Here is a 19,405-nt window from a genome sequence, read left to right on the forward strand (position 1 = left end):
TCAGAAATTCTTCCCCCTCCCCTCCCCTCTGATCTGTCTTGCATTTCCTGTCCCTTGTGGTTTGGTTTTTTCCCTCAGAGCAAGTCTTGAATCTTTTTGGTCTCACAAGCCATAATAAATGAACAATTTCCTCACTGCCATGACCTTTCAGCCACAATTCTGGAATTTACACATGGCACTTCCCCCTGTGCCTGGGTTTGGGGGTTCCACTCGATATTGTGGCCAGCACATTGGGGAACAAGGGACACCTGAGTTTGGGCACATCCAAGGAGCCTTGGGTTCAGAGTGTGCAGGATATTTCCCTTCAAACTGTGCAGATTCAAGTGAAAATGAAGGCAGGAAAGGGAGCATATCCCAAGGGCAGGGGAGGGATTTTTGGGGGGATGCACTCACTCACTGAGCACTTTGGTGATTGATCCACAGGACCTGCTGATCCGATGCTTTTGGGTGTTAACAAAGTCTTCTGGTAGTAGAGGTGGGGCTGTGAACGCCCCCCAGCCCCTTCTCAGAGTCGGTTCACATATTCCTCAAAATAAAATCTCACCCTTGATCACTGCTAATTTAGAGAGGCTTGAGCCAATCTGTGACCCTCCCACAGCCAGGGGTGCCACCCTGGTGCACACCTTGCCTCCAAAACTGGGCACATATTTTAGTTGAAAAGTCAGTTATTTACTGTTTCTTGCTATGCAAATATATTATTTAAAAGTGAGCTCAAAAGATTAACATAGAACAGAGGGAAGACTGCACTGATGTGCTGAGATGGAGGGAAGGAATAAAAGAGAAGTCACAGAAAATCCCTTTTTCCTTCTTCCAAGTGTAGGAGCCACCCTCTCCCTGAGGAAAGAGGAGCATATTCAGTGAAAACCAGCTAGTTTTCAGTAAAATCCAAGTGGCAACAAATGTGTCTGTAATTCAGATGTGAATTAGTAAATGGATCTAAATGTTTGGATCTGTAGCCTCTCAAATTGACATAAAGTTTTGCTATTTTCACCTGGTTTTTCACCATGAATTAACTAATCCAGACTAAGCCCCAAAATTTTACCTCCTAGAGAAAAGGTCACTAAATTTCTATTAATTTATTTTTGTATTGTATACTGTGGGACTCCTAAGGCAATAAACAGAAAATAATATGTATGTGGCAGATGAATGTGGTTTCTTTTCCACTTGAGACTTCAAGCCACAGTTCAGCCCAGGTGCCTTAAATGAGAAACCTGTAGATTATTCCACTATAATTAACATAAGATTTGATTTAAATGACATTTTTACAAATCAAATACTGGATTTCAAGTTGAATACAGAACACAGTTTCCAGCCACATTGCTGTTTTGGTCCTTTCCTGTGGCCATCCTGCATCTATCCTGAAATCCCTCAGAATATGAGCAGCACCTGCTGGAAAACAAAGGTCGTGCCTCTCAGAACAGGTCTGGCTTTTTGTTTCTATTTAGGGGCTTTTAACATTTGGCATTGCGCTTTTTTTATTTCCATTTCAATATGAGCCAAGGGGAGGGACCAAGAGGAAAAAAATCTGGAGTATTTTGATCTTTGTGGCTTTATATGGATTTCACAAGCTTCGTTTGTTCTACTGCCAAGCTTCCTTTGTGTTTGAATAGATAACAGACCAAGACAACTAATCATTTCCAATAAAAAACCACACCAAACCCAAAGCATTCCCTTTCTTTTCCAGTTAATTCTTGCAAACCCATACTCCTAGACAGGGTCTTGTGACCTAAGCACTTAGGATTTTTCCTCCCCCTTTTCCAAAAAAATTGCCCGAGGCACAGTCAGGGCCCTGTGCTCTGCAAATTTATGAAAGGATCTTGGAAAAAGGCTCTGAGAGCATCTCTGGGAGAAGGCAGTTGTAAATATGATGTGCAAAAGCAGCCTTCTGTACCTTTAGAGAAGCAGCAGTGTGGGAGTTTGTGCCACCATTCATGGGCTTCCTTCCTCTTTGGAGGCTGAAAGGCTATTTCTGGAGAACGAAGGAATAGCAAATTTCCCATGGAACTGTGGCTGTGTTATGTAAAATGCATGTTGATTGCTGGTTTACTAGAGAGCTGTTATCTGCTATCACTATTTTGGGAGGCGTTGAATTTGAAGAGAAAAACCATCCAAAAAATCAAAACCACCCAGATTTTACCACTTATTGAAGTAAAAGAGGCTGAATGTTCTTGAAACAGAAGATGAGTTGGGTGGATGAATCATGGGTAATCATCAATGCAAAGGTTCTTTTTCACATTAACATGGTTTTCCAGTGAAAATAACACAGAGCTCGAGCTGCTGTGGTAACACATTTTTCTTTAGCTTCTTAAGATTTTTGTCACACAACCAAATGTTTAGAGCAACACATTTGTGTGGTCAAAAAGTTGTGTATTTGCCAACAGCGGAAATGATCAGTAGTAGGAAGTGAGAATTATGTGAATTACTTATGTGGGTTATATTTCTGTGGAGGCTGACCATTCAATATACACTTCCATAGTCTCTAAGAGTGGCTTTCCATATTAGACATATCAGATTGATGCTGCACAAAAGTAGGAGTTAGACTTGCACAAGCTGAATGAACTTCCCTGTCTTATCTCTGAAGGGAAAGAAAAGAGCAGGACCTTCCAGAGGTCCAGCAGAACTGCATCCTGTGTATAATCTCTGGCAATCTGTAAGATGATTTGTTTTATTTCCCAGGTGTATTATTCCTGTGGTGCAGTGGTGCAATCGATGGAAAGAGGTCTGATTTTATCCCCAGGTTTTCCAAACAACTACTACCCAGGGATACACTGTGTTTGGCAGTTTTTCATTCCCATGAGAACCCATCTCATCTTGGAAATTTTTGACTTTGACATTTTTGAGAGCTCTGGTGACACTCCAACCCCCTGGGATGGCTTTTCAGCCCCTGTTACAACAGGAAACAGTGCCACACCTTCCTCTGAGGAAAACCTGGACTTTGCTCTCCAGACTACAAAACCCTCTCTCCAGACCTGGATGTCAAAGGCGGCTCAGAATCTGAGCAGCACCAGAGATGAGTCAAAGGACCTTACTGGTCACATGGATGAACTTCCAGGAATCACCCCAAAAAAAGATGAAGCCAAACAAGCAGCTGAAGAAAACCAGTCGAAGCAGATGAAGGAACCCAAAGTGATCACCAAGGCTCAAGCAGAGGAGCTGCCATTCCCAGTGGCTGGCAGTGCCACAGTGCAGAGGGAAAATACCAGTGGCCTGGAAGCAGGAGATGACTTGGAAGGGAAAATCTTGCTTGCCCACCTAGCTGCTGCTAGTGAGAGAGATGAAGTTCCAGCAGAGAGCTGGACCCTTCCCTCAACAGCACTGCCCGTGGAAATCTCCTCCAGCCCCCAGCCAGCAGTGGATATCTGTCCCCACGATGTACTCTATGTTTCTGATCTCATCACATTTTCCTCTCGCTTCTGTGGACCAAATTCCCCTTTAAACAAGACCATGGTGTTTGGTTCCTCCCTGGAAATGGTTGAGGTTATCATGGAGCTGATCACCACCACGGACCGGGGCCGAGGCTTCGCGATGCTCTTTGAGTACAGGAACATCACAGAGCCCAACGCTGTCGATGCTGTGAGGCAGGAGAGGAAGGAGAACATGATGCTGCTGGCAATTGTAACAGGGATCGTTGTCTTTGCACTTGCTTTGCTCTCTGCCCTCTGCATAGTTTGCAGGTAAGGTGATACACATCAGAGCCCTTGAAGCCTGTGATATAATTCATAGGGAAAAGACCAGAAAACAGTCGTGTTTCCTTTGCTCTGCTGATGTTTGCTGTCCTTCAAATGCAGTGAAGTGTGTGGGTACAGAGGAGGTCAGTGCCAGTCACTGCTCCTGCCCCAGGCTCCTATTTCTATTTTCTATTTCTAAAGCTCCTGTACCTCAGATTTATTTTCTTTTTCCAGCAGGAATACCTGAAAAGTCAGGACTTTCCTGGACATTCTTTCATTTCAGTGGCAGTGGTGCCTTTGAACCTCAGTTTTGGGACAATAACTGGCCAATGAACAAAAGCACAACAGAGAGATCATCCTTCCCTGAGTCTCCCAAGCAGACTGAGCTGACAGGCACTGCATCTTTTCCCAGAGATCCCAGTTTGGCTCTAACTGACCATCACTAACACTCTGCAGAAAAGTAAATAAGAAGTATTACCACTTAGAATTAAGATTAAAAGTTGTTTTCCAGTCTGTAGCATATTTTATCCAAGAGCCTGTGCAGACATTCTAACTCCAATGCATTCAGTGTGCTCAGGAGTCATCTGCACACCCTGTGATGCTGGGGAGGAGCCGAGAGCCACACTGCAGTGCCTCTCATTGTTCCCAAATGGGATCCAAAATGATACAGTCAAGGGATCTGATGGCCAGGCTGGGTTGCTCATTTCCAGGTCCTGGTGCTAACTAGTTAAATGGCTAAACCCAGACAATTACAAAAGCATACCTCTCCAGTCAACTGCTTTTATTTCATATGTTTCTTTCCTCTATATTTATCCAAAAAACACTTCTCCGCCCCCCAGCATATGTTTGCATTTTTCTTTCTAACTCCCTAGTGAAAACATTTTTGTAGAAACAGTGATTTTTTTTTTCCCCTTCCAACAAATTCAAAACAGAGACTGAGCTCCCCAGGTTTTTGTCAAAATAAACAGGACCTTTCCAATGTTTCGGTTTCAATGAAAACATCGGGTAACCTGACACAAACCCTGTCCCTTGCAGGGTGGTGGCTGGGCACTGGCAGGAGCCTTCATTTCCCAGAGCCAGCAGGCAACTGGCCTGTCCTCCCTCTTCCTGCATCCCCTGCCTCAGTCACTGTGCATCCTCCAACCCAAGAGCTCTCAGGATTGCCCAGACACTCCTGGTCACTGAGGGTGGTTTGATAGAGGAACTTCATTTTCCTTCTCCTTGTGGGGGCTGCATTTCTAGCTCTGGCCGAATAAATACAAAATATGGGCCATCCCACTGGGTATCAGAGAACACAGGCACAGTGGTGAAACTTAAATATAATCTCTCTTGCTGCATGTATAGAAATTCCTGCCTTCAGAGTCTGAGGTCTTCGTAGTTGTAAGAGTTAAACTTGCATGTGTTACATCTAACTAACCTTTTTCCTTTTTTAAAGAGCTTGCAGAACACTAATTTAGACCACAATTTTTTTGCTAGCTCTAAAGGAAAACGTCTGGTGGAAAATGTCTTCCAGATACCAAATACTTCATTTTTATACCCTTGCCAATCTTCAAAAGAGACAGAAACAGTCTCCCTTCACTATGGCAGCAGTCTGGGCTGATACACGTGTTGAGTAGGCTGTTCTTGCTCCAACACCCCTATTTAATTTCACTGTAACCATCCATGAAGCAGAGGATTATTCAAACCAAAAAGAACATGGACAATCTGAGGTTCCACTGGCTGAGGTTCACTCTGCACAGCCCACTTAGAAAGTCAGGCCATGCTGCTCACATTCACATTTTGGCTTTTTGCTTGTCAGATGTTTACAAAATAATGTTCTGCTCTTGCTGACCAACAGAGGAAAAAAGTACACGATTTTGGCCCCACACACAAATGTTTGTGTGTTCTGGGGATACATCCTACCAAGAGCGCTATGGCACAGGATCAGAATTAGACTCACTTCTTTTAACACTGGTGTTTATGTCTTTTGATTGCTCTACAACTCTTTTTTATTATTTTTTTTTTACAAGAAGATGTCTATACCTCAGTCAGCTATTGACTGGATATAAACAGAGATTATCCCTACTCCTTTAGCCTCCTGAAAGGGCGTTTACTGTCCCAGCTGCCTGAATTCCCTGCATGCTATTCCAGAAAGGTCTTGATTATAACACTGTATTTCTTGTCAGACTGAAAGCATTTAAGTGAGAGCTGACCCAGGTGGAAGCAATGCCGTGACCTGTGCTGAGTTACCTCACTGGTATTGGACTGGAAGAGTCTTATTTTCCTCTTTGCTGTGCTCACTGCTTCGAGGATTTTGTTCTCTGGCCCCAGAACCACTGGCAGTGTTTGGAGCTTGCCTACCCCTCCCAGCTGTGGGGTTTTAATGCAGCTCAGAATAAGACTGCAGAGACCACTGAGCACATCTAAACTTCTCTCAGATTGAGCCCATCAAGCTCTGTTTTATGCTTCTTGCTCTGAGAAATCAGGTGTCAAATGTGTATCAGCCACAGCCTGTCCTCACTGCAGGAAATGTCAGGGTGGCAAGGGGTGGGCTGACAGGGGAAATGACAATGTTTTAACAGGGCAACACAAGCAGAACTGGCACCAGCTCCCTGAGGCACAGTGACACGCATCCTGGCCAGGCTGTGCCATTGCAGACGATGCCAACAGTCACCTTGAAGCTCTTGGCCTTGTAAACTTGCCTTCCACTTTGTTTTCTCTTCATACTTGATTTGTTCCTCTGGTACCAGGTTTAGCTGTTGATTTTTTTCCCCCTCATTTCTATCTGCTGCTCTTGCTCAGCTAAAAGTAGCAGGCTCTGCCTTGCCAGGAGTAGAAATGGCCTGGGATGGGCTTGGCATCCCCTGCCCCTCCAATGCACCAAGTCGTCAGCAGTATCTGCTCGGGCTCATTGCATTCAGCCAGGGCAAAGCTCTCTGGGGAAACTCCAAGTCTCTGCCACACTGCAGCTTTTGTTTGCTACTTGGGGAAGGAATGAAAGCTTCAGTTGTTAGTTGGCCAATAATTCTAATTACTTTTGGCCATGAGGCCTGGCTCGAGTAATGGGGTATTTTTTATTTTCTTTCCCAAGCCCCCAGAACAACAGATACGTCCACCTTATTTAGTTCTAATCCTGTCCCATGCAGTCAAACCTTTGCTCTATGGTTGCAACCCGTGGATTGCAACTGCATTTTACATCTGCACAGCCTGCCAAGGACCTGTTCCCCATCACAGCCCTACAGGGACAGGGATGTGATCAAACCATTGCGTGCTGCCCTCTCTGCCCACACAGGCTGCCCTGCCAGTCACTGCCTGCCACGCTGGCACCTGAGGATGAGAATGTGCCTTTGTCATGTAATGCCCTCCTAGAGAATCCTCAGCACTTCTGGGCTAAAAGCAGACCTTTCCTCTGCCATCCTTGTGTTGGGCACAATGCAGACACCCCTTCCTGCCTGCTGGAGCTGTGTCCTCTACTTCTCTCCTCTACACATCAGACTGATTTACTTAGACACCTCTGACAACTAGACCTGTCTGGAGCTGCCTGCTGGGGAGCACAGGGTAATTTTCACAAAGCTTCCAACAGACTTAATTTTTTGTTGTTGTTGTTTACTCAAGAATTTTGAAGCAACTTTTTTTTCTTTAGTTATGTTTTCTTTTCATATTGGCTGTTTTAGATTCATGAGCTGTGCACTGATCCAAATCTCTGGTCTCCTTGGTGGAGAGGTCCTCACTGGACCACAGAGCTGCAGTCCAGCTGGAGAAGGAGCTAAAGAAGCATTAAGGTCTCCAGCCCTGCAAACTAGAGCATCTCTGTGTTGGTTTTTAGCAGTAAATCCAACTGTTCAGTGAAAATCAGACACTCAATACCCAAAGCGTGATGAGGGAAGAAAAATTAAAACAGTGATATTTCAGCCAGTTACCATTTTTCAGTCCTAATTTAAACTTTGTGAAGAACAGGACTCTCTCTCTCTCTCTCTCTCTTATCCTAACATACACAGGAAACATCTTTGCTGAGGGCACCTTACTCTCCCTTTGGCTCATGCTGCCGAAGTGCAGTGTGGTTTTCAGGTTAGTTATGGTGTCTGCTAAATTTATAAAGGGAAGGAGCCAAAAGAATGTGAGGTATTTCAGTTTCTTAAGGCAGAACTTGCCCGGTCTATCCATAGTTTAAATTTTTCTATGGGTTTTGACAGGGAAGAGCTGGGAGGAGAGGAAGATGATAAAAAAAAAATACTGCCATGTGGACAAACAGGGGAGTTACACAGAGTTCTCCCACAATCTACCTGAATGCCTTGACCACCCCACTGATTCATTTTTTTGGGGTATGCTTGGCCAGATCACTCCTGAAATGATTCTGGTGGCCAAATGATTCTGGTGGCCAAAAAGAGCTTCTGAGGGATGTGTGTGTTGAATATTGACATACACATTTTCTAGTCTGAAATATTTCCTGTGTTGTTTGATCTTGCTTGATAAGGCAACACTAATGCCAACTGGAAGCCTTTCCCTGCTCCCCCTTCCTGAATCAGTGCATTAAAGAGGAGCCTTCCCTGCTTCAGCCTTGAGTTTCCCTGAGAAGCCCAAGCAGTGGCTGTGCCTCCTGGAATAACAGCTATCTGTCTGGATCTCCTCTGGATTAAATTCCCAAGTGCCAACTTGCTCTCCTCTTTTTTCTGTAGTCCTCTCTGTATTCACCAGGAATAGCATATGGGTTTTTTCTCCCTCAATTCACTTGTCAGTCAATGAGCATTTTTTAAGAGATCCAATGACACGGTGCAGGAATGAAACCCATCATGCCCAAGACAGAGCAGGCACTGGCTCACAGCCACCTCCTTAGGTGGTCCCTGAGCCCATATTCTTACAAACAAACAGTAATGAAACGGTGACTGAAAACTCGACATCTTGGCTTCAACTCATAACTACTAAAAACACTTGCATGGAGGAGATTAAATGCCTTAAACCAATCCCCACAATGAGAAGCACAACAGCCAGCAGCACAGATAGTAGGAAAACAGTAACACTGGTTGCATCCCATCTGGTCAGTCCCTTAAAGCTCCCATGTGTCTACTGTCCCACAGAGAACCACTGAACACAAAGGCAAAATATACTCGCCTCAGTCATTGTAACATTCATTAGTGCCAGTGGTATCTTTGAGTCTTATCCATCCAAAAGTTAATAACACTAGTTGTTTCATAACCTCAGTCTTACAAAAAATGTGAAAAAATGGTTAAGAACACGCGTGTGCCTCCCTTCAGCCAAGGGGCACATTCACCCCACAGTGATCTGCCTCTTAGTGAAAGGGTCACACAAATGAGCAGCATCTGATGCTCTCTGCTTGCTAAAAATAGCCCAGCACACAGAATTAGCTCTGCAGATGAAATGTTCTGTCTAACAGGATCAGAGGGATGTCACTGCCCAGACCCAGGCAGGATCTCAGCCCTGCTATTCTACTGCTGATGGGGAAGAGCAGCTGAGGGGGGAGCCTGGTGGGACTTGGCAGAGGTCTGAACTCTGTTCCTGCTTTTGCAGTGATCACGGGAAGAAGATGACAGGTTCTTCTATTCTTCAGCTGGCTTCCCACCACATGAGCATATAATTTTCTCCCCTGGTTTGCAGGCCTTGCTACCTTAGCCTTGGCAAGTATTTTGGCTGCTCCTGTAGGTGGTAGCTCACAACCTGCTGGCTTCCCCTTGCACAGCCGAGACCTTCCCGTCAGACCTTTAACTCACTTGTGGGCTTGTTGTTGTTGTCGCTGTCTCTCCTTTTCAGGCAGAGAACGTGCCCCAAAAGGAGCTCATCCAACGCATGCAGTGACCAGGAGGTTAGTGCTAATGGCTTCAGCAATTTCTGTTTCTCTCTTTCATATTGGCTGTTGCACTGTTTATCTGACGATGTTTACTGGGGCATGTTCTGAGTTGTAGAACAGGATCCAGAACTCCACTGTCGATATCAATGAGCTCCAGCTGGTGGTGCCAAGCCGGGAGAATGAGAACAACAACCACTCTGTGAGCCGGGAGCAGGCGGGTAAGCGCGGGGCAGCGGCGGAGCAGGTCAGGGCACCCGGAGCCCTGGGCCAGTTAATCGGATAGTTCCTTCCTTGCAGTCCTCCTCTCTGTCTTGCCCATGCACAGCTGGAGAGCTGCTCCACAGCAGAAAGCCTTTGTTGTGGGGACTCTCCCTTGCTGCTCTCCCCCCTCCCTGGGAGGGTGATTCCCCTGGCAAGGAGCACACACAAGCACAGCTCCAGCGTGCTGCCAACACAAGCTGTGACAGCACAAGGCATTGCAGAGACACTGGGTTAGCAGAGCAAAGATGTTGGGTTCAGGCTGCTACAGATCCATGAACTGTGGAAGAGTTTCACCTGCCCTGTGCCTAACCTTGTCCAGAAAGGATTGGTTTTACAGTGCTCAAAGGGGCTCTGGTCAGCTCCAGCTCCTGGAGCTCACTATTTCTGTGGGTCTATGTGGAACTGCTTTGGGTGACTGCTCCCAGTATTAGCAGGAATGAGTAAACACAAATAAATGATGAGTTGAGAAGGCTGCAAGTTTCTGATCTGTTGCACAACCTTGTTTGTGTTTAATACAAAGGATTTCAGTTTACCTCTGTCTGTATTAGAAAGCAGACCCAAGGGTGTTCCTCCTCTCCTCTTTTGTTTCTAAAAACTTGCAGTTTCAGGAGAACAAACTGTTGGCTTGAATTTTGTTCTGGCTGGTGTGACAGACAGCCAAAGCCTGCTCTAGATTGCCTGGGGAGGGAGGGAGGGAGGAGGGTTTGTCATGGAGAAGTTGGAAACAGATGTTTTGGACTCTTGCAAGCAGCCTTTATTGATTTTCCTCCTTTGTCAGTCCCTTCCTGCAGGGGCAGCACAGAACGGTCTCCTCAGGACACTGACCCAGACGTGCCCTCCTCCATCTCCGCCGTGACCACCGAGACTGGGAGCGACGAAGTGTTTATCATTTCTGCTGGACCTGGGGCCAGTGGGCTGAGCTTTACCACCTACAGGATACAGGTAGGAGAGCTCTCTAGCAAGCCACAGCATGTCCCTCTTGGACAGCACCTGTCATATCTGTCCATGTACAACTACCACCCACTTTCTAGGCAGGGCAGTGGCTGATCCAGGCAGTTCTCCCAACCCTCAAGCTGAGCTGCCATCGAATGATGTGGGCTGGGATCCCCCAAGCCAGTGTCTTCCCAATTTTGGGAAGAGTAAGTACAGAAGTCTACCTTGAATCTGATAGCCAATAATGCAGATGTCTGCTGACAGGCAGTAGAACCAGCCCTCTGAAATATGTTAGTTGGCAAAGATGTTCCATTAAAAATATGACCTGCAGCAGCTTAAAGACCTGGGAGTCAGACCTGCTCCTGCCCACCACTCCCAAGAGATCAGGGAAGGTACTCGGCTCCTCAGCTTGGCAGAAAGTTTACTGTCTCACCAGGCTGATGTAAAAATTAACAGAGTAGGCTCCAAAAAAAATCAAGTGCTTCAAGTGGAAGCTCTGGAGCCCTTTCAGATTCAGGCAGAAACCTGAATCAATTAGGCAAGTTCTTATTTTAGCCCTTTCCCTTGCACTCCTGGTCCTTTATCTGTTTAGGAACAAATGATGGCTCAGAAGCCTCAGGTCTGGCTGTCACCTCTTCAGCCTTGAGTGAGTGCAGACGGGGCACATCCATTACAAGTGTGTGCTAAAGCCTTTCCCAGGTCAATGTTCTCTTCTCCAGTGCCCTCTCTTTTTCCCACAAGAGGATAAACAAGAGGCACAAGGAACTCACATGCCCAGGACAGTCTGTGTAATACTTCTGTCACAGTTTACAAAACAAAAGCATTCTGTATCCCCACACTCGATTAGGAAGTTAGCCAGGAGGCCACGCTGGTCAGGATTTTCCTACCCTGGTGTAAGACACGTGCTGAGCTTTTCCTCCAGTTGGCCACACTGATTAACAGGAAGAGAGAAAGAAGGGAAAACAGCTCTGGTGCCTTCCCCTGCCTAAACATTACCTTCTGTGGAGCAGGGCACTGTGAGCTGTACCCAAACTGGGCACTCTTGAGCACCTGAACTCCCTGGTCCTTCTTCCCAGGGCAGAGAGCTTCACCTGGTGGCAGTCACATACACACACACCTTCCAGGCAGAGGGGAAACCCTCTTTCCTACCCCCACCCTAGTCAGGAAGACTTATAATCCCCATTTCTATTCTACCATCACTTCTGCAAGCATCTTCAGAGGAGATTTATATTTAAAAAAAAATAAAATGAAAGAGCTAGTGCTAAAACAGTGAAGGTAACCCAAGAATAAAAGTGACTTGCCTCATTATTAACTCAAGAGGTGTCTCCTCCTTGGTGATGTCCGTGCTGTACACAGATGAGTCCACACTCCCAACCAAATCCCCCAACAAGCGGAAAAACAGCCCAGGAACCATGGCAGGGCCTCTCTGAAAGCCCTGGGTCTCTCCACACAGCTGAAGACTATCATCTCCATGGGGGTGGAAATCAAGCACAGCTGGCTAATTACAGACCTGCCATCATTGGGCCACTTCATACTCAGGGTTCCTGGATGTTAAACATGTTCACAGTTTAATTTTTAAACGTGTATTTTTAGGGTGTAAAATGCAGCTGGGCAGCCAGCCCCTGAGCCCTGCAGAGGGGATGGTGCAGAGCTTTGGTGGCCCAGCACTAGGGAAGTGGGATGAGTTACCCGCTGGAGCAGAGCCTGTTTCTTGGCAGGGATCCTCCTGCAGTTATCCTTTGTGAAAATATGTGTGAAATCCTGAGCTTCACGGTGCAGAAAATAACACCAGCAGACTCACCTCACCCAAAATGCTCTGCTAGACAAAGCCAGATATAAGGAGCTTTCATTAAATAAATTATTCCAATCTTTTCACTGGGAAATGGTGTCTGGCTGCTTGGCCCTGTGCCACCCAGCAAGTGTGAGCCCTGCTCTGCTGGGCCTGAGCCAGTGATGAACCAGCTTCTGCTTCTCAGCTCCCAAAACCTACTGGAAGACACCAGTCCCTTGTAAGGAGGGAGGAGCTGGGAGAGCAAACACGTCTCTGTGTGTGACCAGTGAGAGGAAACAGGGGCAGGATGGTTTTTGGGTGGCTTCCGAGGTGTCCTCCAGGAGATCACGGCTCCATAAGTCCCGTTTGTTTTAAGGCATCATTCAGCCTTTGGCCAACCTGTAACTGTGATCTCTGACTTCTGATCAGACATTGCAAGTTTCAGATGCAAAGGTCTGAGTAAAGAAAATGATTGTGGAAGTTTAAGAAACATTTTTTTCCCGCAACATTTTCCAAAATGTAGAAAATACATTATTCATCTTCACAGTTACTTCCAGTATATCTATCTCAAAACCAGTGGCTAATTTTTACATCAATTTGGAGGTATTTATAGTAATATTAGAATAATAAATCCCAAGACAGCCTGAAGGGGCTTCTGAGGAGAAGACAGCTGGCTTATAAATTTATAAATAAAGATTGTTGCTTTAACTAAATCTGAGACTAGGAGCTTAATACTGAAACAAACTTATCCCGAGCCTGACGCCTCTCCTGGCTTCCTACTGAGTTTTTTTTCTACTGTAGTAGCTAATTTCTTGCCTCTCTGCCCATCCATTTCCAATATGACACTTTCACTAAATAGTTTCTTTGATTTGCAGAAACTTGAAAGATTCAGTTTCTCAGAAATAACAACTGACAAGTTTCTGGTTTCTCAGGACTTTTAAATCCAGGATAGTGTGGGATTTATTTCAGACCCTTTTTAATGACTGTGTAGACTTTGGGAATGTGGAGTTGGCATTCTTCTCATGGCAACCATATCTGCACAGCTGAAAATTAAAAATATGTATAGAGTTGTGTAACAGGAGGCTTATATAAATAACAGGTGAAGTATTAGTGAGAATGAAAGGAAATTCATAGGACTGTCAGGGATTCTTTAACTTTAAACCCATATCAATATTAAGGACAAAAATTGTGATTTTAAATGCAACATCAGAACTTATAAAGTGTGGAAGAGCTCTTTGTCTATAGTTCATTCCCATGTCTGATCAGCTCTGCTTATGCACAGGGCTGGTGACAACATTTAATGTGGTCTCACCTTCTGATGATGCCAATTTTACCCCTGTCTGGATGTCTTGTTCTGCTGCTAAAGCACGTTTTCCACCTGAAGAGAATCTTTTATGCAAAATGAAAATCTCCTTGGCTCCAATCCAGTCCTTGTGCTTCTTGTTCCATTCAGCACAGACACCGAGAACAGATTATTCCCTTTCTCTTTATTTTTAATTATTTTTCTTAATTCTTCCCTTACATAGAATAAAGAGCACTACTTCAGTCTTTTTTCCCAAACTGTGCATTTTTCAGACTCCCAATTCTCTTGTTTCTTGCTTCTGGATTTCTTTCAGCTGGCCGCATCCCCCCTGAAGTTTCATTTCCCCAGACAGGCACACCTGGAGCCTTCCAAGAGCCAAGCACAGTGGAAGAATTATGTTTTACACAGAGAATTTCACTATTCTGATCTGTCACGTATCTCCAGTAAAATTAAGCTGTAGGTATTTCATGTATTTGGTTAGTGAGAGTGGTGTGATTGCTCATATAACTGAAATTTCCCAGTGTTAAACCCAAAACTGGGGAAGCAAGGTAAAACCTTCCTCCAGGGAAGCCAGACTTCAGCAGCCAGCAAACTCCTGGCTGGAAGGGCAACGAGGAGAAGTTGCATTCCCGTGTCCCCTGAGAACGACTGAATAACTCAGCCTCTTGCACCAACAGCGTATTTTTTTAAAGTGTTTTAAAAACATCCCGATGAGAGACGCTGTAAACGATCTTTATTTTTACTCTTTTCAGGACAAAAACCTGAAGAGAAGTGTGACCAGCCCGGGCTCCGTGTGCGAGTGGCTGAGCTCTAACCCCGCAGGAGCCGCCGAGAAGGGGAACGTGCAGCTGGAGAACCCAAACCCCTGTCCCCGGCAGCGCACGTGGAGCGCCCGCACCTTCCACGACCTCCTGGCCCCCATCCCACAGCTGCAGAAGAAATGGTGCAGCTGGACCACCACCAACAGCCCCTTCACGAAGCTGGTTGACAGCGGCGTGAGTCCTGCGGGGAGGGGAGGGCGTGCTGGTCAGAGCCTGCACCCCAGGACTGCTGCTGGGACACGTTTTCCCCTTGGCCACTGCTTTGCCTCTCCATCCTGCACTTCCACACATTTCAGTCCGTCTTCCTCGATGGATGGGAAATTCTTTTGCCCAACTGTACTGTAATTTAGCCAGGCTTTCCCCAAACGTTAAGAAGCCGTATTTTCCAGCAGTTAAGAAATTTCCCCAGTCCTGAAAAAAACATTAAAAAATGCCTTCAGGCAAGATCATCTCCTTGAGTGTTCTGATATGTGCCTTTTCCCCTGGTTATGCCTTAAACTCAGTATAATTGATGTATTATTATTGCACTGCAAGAGCCCGTAGGTGTGGGAGGGATATCCAGGTCTCCCTGACTGTAACCATCAAACCAACAGCTTGTTACAAAGCTAATAGAGGATGTTTCTTCCTTTTTGAGGTAGTAACATAGGTTTTTGCTAAAGAATGCATCTTACCTCTAACATAACCAGGAATTTTAACTTTTAGTTCCCTTGGGATCAAAGTTTCTAATTTTGTGTTATTTTGTGCAGGGTTTTTCTACAGCTGCAAGATCCCAAGGTGTCCAGACCAGAAAGGTAATCTCAGCCACTGAGATAGAGGGAGCATCAGAGACCATTTACTCTGATTCATCTGCCAGTAATGCCTCCTACCCCCTCACTCAGTCTGCACAAAGGCAGCGGAAGCTAACCTCCTGCAATTTGAAGAAATCCAGATTTGGGAACCCTTATTTTGGATTTTTAGCCAGCTCCCCTGACAGCAAACCTGTGAGGTCCTTGGATCCCTCAAGACATCTAGGGGCAGCATCTCCAGTCAACAGCCAAAGCCCCAAAAACCTTCTAGAGAGCTCCAACCCACTGAAAATCAACTTGGTCAACGGTTCAAAAACAAAGGAGCTTCTGGTAGAAACAGATAAAAACAAACCTGTTTTTGTTATTTCTGAAGAAGGGGATGATCAGCAGCCTCTGGTCCTCGCAGAACATCTCAGTCAGTGTGGAGATCTGTCAGAACAAAGTGCTGTGTACGCAGTGCCAGACAAACAGCCCGTGGCTCTGACTGTGGAGGGGAACAGTTCCATCGGTTTCACATCGAATCTTCCCCTTTGGGCAAAATCTCCTGCTTTGTACAAAGGTCACACGAAGGCCCCCGGCTCCTCCAGGGACCAGCAGAGCTCAGCAGGTGTAGATGCCAACACTACTGAGACCTCACAGGACTGTGACAGCCCAGCTGCTCCTACACTATGCCAAGCTTCAGTCCAGTGATGCCCTTGGAAAGACTGGAACATCAGTTCACCAAAACAGAGGGAACAGGGACTTGACCAGAGCAGAAGCTGTGCCAAGCAGTTGAGTGCAGCTTTGTTAAGAGCAGCCTTTGCTTCCCACACGCTGGGACTGAGATTATGAGGATACAAACCACAGCACAGCACAAATGCCATCGTCCCTTATGCCCACTAACCTCCTCTCTCTTCTTTTGCATGAAATTTTGAAGTGGTTTGTACAAGAAAGCATCCTCTGAAAAGGCACTTCAGGCTGCAGAAACCCTTATCTGGAGTAGGAATGAAAGTCATCTGGGATGGTCACACCGTGGTTTCTATCTGAAATGTAAATCAGTCCCTTGTCCCTGTGGTGTCACTTGAGTCTTTCTGTTGGGAGCTCTGAGTTAACTTAGCTATGCCTGTACAATCCAAGCCTTGCCAAGCCAAGGGTAAGAATTCAGTCATGCATGTTTGCATACAGTTTTGTAAACTTAATTTTAAGCATTTCATAACTTCTGCACTCTAGCACAAAGCTTACCAAGCATTAGAATCTCTATTATCAAAGACCATGATTAGCTCATATCCTAACTCTTTAGAGGAGCGTGCAGACGAGCTGAGCAACCCAACACCAGATGCTTGTTCTATAAAAGTCTGATGTAGCTTTATCTTTGTTAGATCTACATAGGCTTAGAACACCTCAGTCCACTACATTAAGTGACTCCTCATGGCAACAGGAGCATGTGTACAAAAACACTGAAATACTAGGAATAGTCTTCAGCATCCAACCCTTGGATATTTGCAGCTGCTCTGATCCTACATCCACCAGCTATTTATTGCTGGTAACGCACATTGACTGCAGAACTATTTCCCTTCCTTTAGCAGGCAGGACTTAAAAGACAAAATTAAGTGGGGCAAACTTTGAGTGCTTTCTTTGGAAATTAACTCCTAAGTGGCTGTGCCTCCCTGAGTACAAAGCCAGGGCATTCAATGGAGCACTGAACCAAAGGGAAGCCTGCTAGTCTCATTGCCTTTAATAACCCCATCAGTATTTTAATTGCCTCCTGGTGATATTTTCCTATCTCTGCAAGACTCCTGTATGTTTGGCCCACAATTTAGAATTATTTTTCTTTCTTAAATGAAAAAAATTCCCTCTGAAGCTGTACTTTGCAGCTGACACAGCACATTGTTTTGAAGCAATAGTATGTCATAAAACAGGTGTCAGAAGGAAATCTTCCACACGAGTCTTCCCCTGCATTGGCTGCAGTGTGCACCCAGTTATTTTAATCCTTCTGTGTGAAGGCATTAAGACTGATTCCTGAAATATTTAACTGAATTATTTATGATTTCACCTGCTATTACAGCTTCCATTTGCCACCTATTAATGTCTAAGATATGCAGCACAAGTAGGTTTTGCCTTATATTTTGTGTGTGTGTTTACATGTCTACACAGACATAGAAGCCTCGCAGCAGTGGAAGCAAAAACACATATGCCCTTTAGCAGTTGACTCAAACATGAACAGCAAACAAGTCTCTGCATCTATTACTACCAGACTGTGTTGAGTAGTTTTGAAGTGCAGAAGTCTGGCTCCACGTTGGTTGCTTCTTTTTTGTGGGGTATTTTTTTGTTGTTTAAATTAATGCTACTTGATTCAAAGGGAAGAGTTAATATATTTATGATTTAAAAAATGTTTAGAAGTCTGCAGCACTCTAACAATAACTCCCACTGCATTAAATTCATACACATTGTAATTCAGAGTCGATGTTCTGTTACTTATTACATTTCTAAAGATTGAAGTACTAAAATCTACTTTTGACAAGTCCTTATGTTCAGTTATTGACAATAGCTACATTTGAAGGGCTGGAAAAAGTGGCTTTTTCAATAAAAGCATGTTTAACTATTAATTTGCACGGTGTAACAACACTTACTTTGTTTATTTTGCTGAAAGACTGAGTTGCCTGGGCAGTGGCTCAGGGCAGAGGTGCCTCGGGGGGGTACCCTGGGACAGCAGCCTCGGGAGCAGCTGCAATGGGACGAGCACAGGAGCAAACCCTCGAGGATTAGACCTCTCTCAACTTCTCCTCAGTAACTGAGCCAGATTTCAGAGGAGCTGGTTGTTTACCCTGACCTCCCCTCCTACCTGTTGTGCAACCAAAGAGCAGATTTGGCTAAGTAGGTGCAGGTTGCTGCTGGGGGGGTTCTGGGGCAGTTGGCTTTCCTTTCATATCCTGCTTGTCTGAACCCTGCGTGCCCCTTCCACCACTGCAGCAGCACAGGGCCAGCTCCAGAGCCATCAGACTGTGCACTGTCCACAGACCCATGTGCAGAGAGCCCTCCTCCTGATGAATATGCAATATTGATGAATATTGCAATATGCTGCCTGTTCCCAGAACAGACGGGCCTGATTTACCAACTGTTCCAAGGTGATGCCCTCTGGCACCAGGAGATGCTGGAGCCCAATGCCTGCAGGTGCTGCAGGTACAGAGAGACCCCCCTGCCAGGTCAGCCCTGGAGAGCCCCCAGGGGAGACTCCAGTTCCTGACTCGCCTTTTGAAGTTTGTTTTTTCCTTTTCTTTGGCAGATCACAACTGCTAAAGAGGTAGTTGTGTTTTATTTTGAACCTCCAAAGAATGTATAAAATATTTTCTTCCTCTTACAGCTAAAGCAATAAGTTCTCATGTTTTTCTCCCCCACCCAGGAACACAAATGGCTTCCACCCAAACTCTTCAAGGAAGTCACAGTGCAGAGTTAAGACATTCTGAAAGTGGAATAAAGTGCTCTAATACCCTCAGCTGTAAATATTGACTGGGATTACTTTTTAAATAGTATTACTTATGGCATTTGTTTTGTTCCTGACAGCTATTATTACTTCAGAGAGCTCTGCTGCCACTTGCAATGACAGAAATCCTCATCCCTCATGCAGGGGCTCAGGTTCAGTTTTAGCTTTGTGCAGGGCAGTCAGTTTGCTGTGCCATTCTGCATATTGTAACCAAGCAGCAAATGGGATAAACATGCTGAACACTCACTGAAGAGGAGGAAAATCATTTCAATCACAACTGCACGGGGATAAAATGTCACAAAAATGTTATGGAGCTAACAAAGAGAAGTATTCTTTTCAGCAAAACTGTGTTTGAATAGTGTGCACCTTTTTTTTTTTTTTTAAATTATTATTTTGGAATGTGCTAGGCAATCCCTCTAGATAATGTGTTAGGTAGACTAAATAGGACAAAAATATGCAGGCATTCCCTATGTTTTCATTTTTCAAACAGAGTTTCAAAATAAAAGCTTGAAGCTATACAGGCTGACAAGAATCCTGTGTGCCAGGCTCCTTACTGTCAGGTACTTACAATGGTTGGGAAATGGAGGCTCAAAGGGCAAACAATCCAGTGGATTTAGCATG

At 45.2% G+C, this 19,405-nt stretch overlaps 1 protein-coding gene across 1 annotated transcript; it reads left to right on the forward strand.

The window, feature by feature from the left end:
- Positions 1 to 2,718: 2,718 nt before the first annotated feature.
- LOC113951305 lies at positions 2,719 to 18,697 on the forward strand. Its single transcript, XM_027652147.1, has 6 exons — positions 2,719 to 3,674; positions 9,414 to 9,465; positions 9,566 to 9,668; positions 10,490 to 10,653; positions 14,471 to 14,713; positions 15,286 to 18,697. Exons 1-6 carry the CDS (start codon positions 2,794 to 2,796, stop codon positions 16,012 to 16,014), a joined length of 2,172 nt encoding a protein of 723 aa, XP_027507948.1. The 5' UTR covers positions 2,719 to 2,793; the 3' UTR covers positions 16,015 to 18,697.
- Positions 18,698 to 19,405: the final 708 nt, after the last annotated feature.

Source organism: Corapipo altera, unplaced genomic scaffold, assembly GCF_003945725.1.
Source record: "Corapipo altera isolate COAL_440 unplaced genomic scaffold, ASM394572v1 67, whole genome shotgun sequence".
Taxonomy (NCBI): Eukaryota; Metazoa; Chordata; class Aves; order Passeriformes; family Pipridae; genus Corapipo; species Corapipo altera.

What these genes read in the sequence shown, in the direction of transcription:
- LOC113951305 (XM_027652147.1), top strand. Translation starts at nt 2,794, where the DNA reads ATGAGAACCCATCTCATCTTGGAAATTTTTGACTTTGACATTTTTGAG. An exon ending in GCCCTCTGCATAGTTTGCAG is followed by an intron (nt 3,675 to 9,413) that starts GTAAGGTGATAC and finishes TCTCCTTTTCAG; the next exon opens with GCAGAGAACGTGCCCCAAAA. An exon ending in TTACCACCTACAGGATACAG is followed by an intron (nt 10,654 to 14,470) that starts GTAGGAGAGCTC and finishes TACTCTTTTCAG; the next exon opens with GACAAAAACCTGAAGAGAAG.